General features: G+C 34.8%; 1 protein-coding gene across 1 annotated transcript; it reads left to right on the top strand.

Moving 5' to 3' along the window:
• Positions 1-908, top strand: LOC147760218 (high affinity choline transporter 1-like). Its single transcript, XM_086994101.1, has 2 exons — positions 1-382; positions 741-908. Exons 1-2 carry the CDS (start codon positions 269-271, stop codon positions 906-908), a joined length of 282 nt encoding a protein of 93 aa, XP_086850227.1. The 5' UTR covers positions 1-268.
• Positions 909-2,138: the final 1,230 nt, after the last annotated feature.

Below are 2,138 nucleotides of genomic sequence, written 5' to 3'. Positions count from 1 at the left end.
TTTTTTTTTTGGGGGGGTATCATCATGAAAGGCCAACCCAGGGTGGTAAGTCAGATTAAAACACCGTTGTTTATCCCAATTTAACCCAAGTTTAGGAGGGGAAAACTTGCACTTGGTGTCTTGATAGAAATAGCTATCCACGAGCATATCTATAGCCATGAACATAACATTCCATGAATCCTCTTATTATTGAATAATTTATTTTATCTCCTTTATTCCTTTCTTCTCCAAGTGGTTGACTATTCCATTTGCTTTGTCCAACCCCTTGATGACGTCACTATCAGAGACGTCAAAAAAGTGGCTAGGGACGGTCCCCGGCCGTGACGTCAGCACCTATATAGACGTACTGCTACAACTGACACTGGGAGGAATACCTTGGCAGGTAATACGGCTCATTTCTTTGATATTATTGACGTGGTGAATGCCCCTGCAGCCTACATTTATCTCCCCGATATCACGCACTAATATTTCTATACGGAACAAAATTTACATTACATCATCTCTCATATAGACATCCTTAGCATATGTCATTTTTATCACGAAATAAAGCTGCTACAAAATGAAAACAATGGGTCTTAATTGTGAAGTCCCTTGCAAGAACACATCATCTTTATATGTGCTTTCGTTAAGTTGTCTGTTTTGTGTGTGCAAATGTAAATAGTGTTGCTGCGTATCTGATTCAGGGTTTCTTTTCAGTAATAATCAACAGTGAGAACATTTGTTTTTTTGTTCACATACAGGCTGTGTGGCAGCGCGTCCTGGCGATGAAATCGGCGAGGTTGGCACAGTGGATGTTGTACGGAGGCGCCTTAGGTGCTCTGGTCTGCATGATCCCACCTCTGCTCATAGGGATGGTGGCAGTATCAGTTGGTAATTTATCTCAGTCAGAAAGTGGTTATACATGTTGATGTCAGTATTAATGTCTACTATTATTATCACCATTATTATTATTATTATTATTATTATTATTATTATTATTATTATTTTGCTCAAGGCGCCAGTTTCTGCTACACAAATGTCCTGGTTTTGATATAGTGGCATTTACATAGTCAATGAGCGGTCTAGTCTTTTCATGGGTAAAAGTATGTATTTCTTTAAATGGTCTTTGCCAGGTAATGTACTTTACTCGTGCCGCCAAAGTTATAAAACATGATTTTCTTTTAGATTGGAATGCCACAGCCTACGACGGAGAACTTCCGTTTCCGGCAGATGATCTTAAACTGATTGCACCGCTTGTCTTGCAATACGTGTGTCCATTCGTAGGTAATATTGTGATAAAAATAATTTTACAATATTTTTAATATCACTTAATTCAGAGTAATGTATAAACGTTAAGTTAAACAACCGCAGTGTTGCCGCTTATATAATATAATATAATATAATATAATATAATATAATATAATATAATATAATATAATATAATATAATATAATATAATATGTTCACCAGTTATAATATAGTATGCTTTTCTGGCTTTAGTTTCTCTGATTGGTCTTGGCGCCATTTCCGCTGCAGTGATGTCGTCTACGGACTCCATCTTGCTTTCCTCGAGCTCAATGTTTGCTAACAACATCTATAAACCTGCTAGACAAGGAAAGGTAATTTCTAAAAATAATATAAATAATAATATTTCTAAAAATAATTATGCCAACCTTAAAATGTTTTTAACAATGTCTGCCAACGCCTAGGCAGTTTAATTTGCACTTATGTATTATTTGCTTTTGATTTAGAATAAAATATAAAAATACTCACAGAACACAATTTATTTTGGTCTTCGGTTTTGCAGATATACCAAACACAAAAGTGACTTAATTGGTCACAGAGTAAAATTGTTCCCATGCAATTTTTTTTTATGCCTGATAAGTTACTGAGGTCATTGTTTGCAAGACCTCTTTAAATTATTGTTTTTTAATTTTATTTATTATTATTTTTTTAACAAAATCTGAGAAAATGATGCATGTTTTTATTGTGGCACGTGTATGTTCTGCGCCTCAGTGAGGGATAATAAAAGGGATACTAACTCTTCGTACGATAAAAACATTGTGAACAGCTCATAGAAATATTTTATATTGTGTTGTACCACAAAAACGGCAGTTATAGCTATTGTTCTGATATCTGAGCTTGTATTTAGACCACTT

The sequence above is a fragment of the Lingula anatina genome, chromosome 8 (genome assembly GCF_051362555.1).
Source record: "Lingula anatina isolate TDL-2025a chromosome 8, LinAna3.0, whole genome shotgun sequence".
NCBI lineage: Eukaryota > Metazoa > Brachiopoda > Lingulata > Lingulida > Lingulidae > Lingula > Lingula anatina.
Note: the sequence above shows the minus strand (reverse complement) of the source record. Positions and strands in the feature narration are given on the sequence as shown.

Coding starts and splice junctions, on each gene's coding strand:
- LOC147760218 (XM_086994101.1), top strand. CDS start 269: ATGACGTCACTATCAGAGACGTCAAAAAAGTGGCTAGGGACGGTCCCC. Junction 383..740: donor TGGGAGGAATACCTTGGCAG/GTAATACGGCTC, acceptor GTTCACATACAG/GCTGTGTGGCAGCGCGTCCT.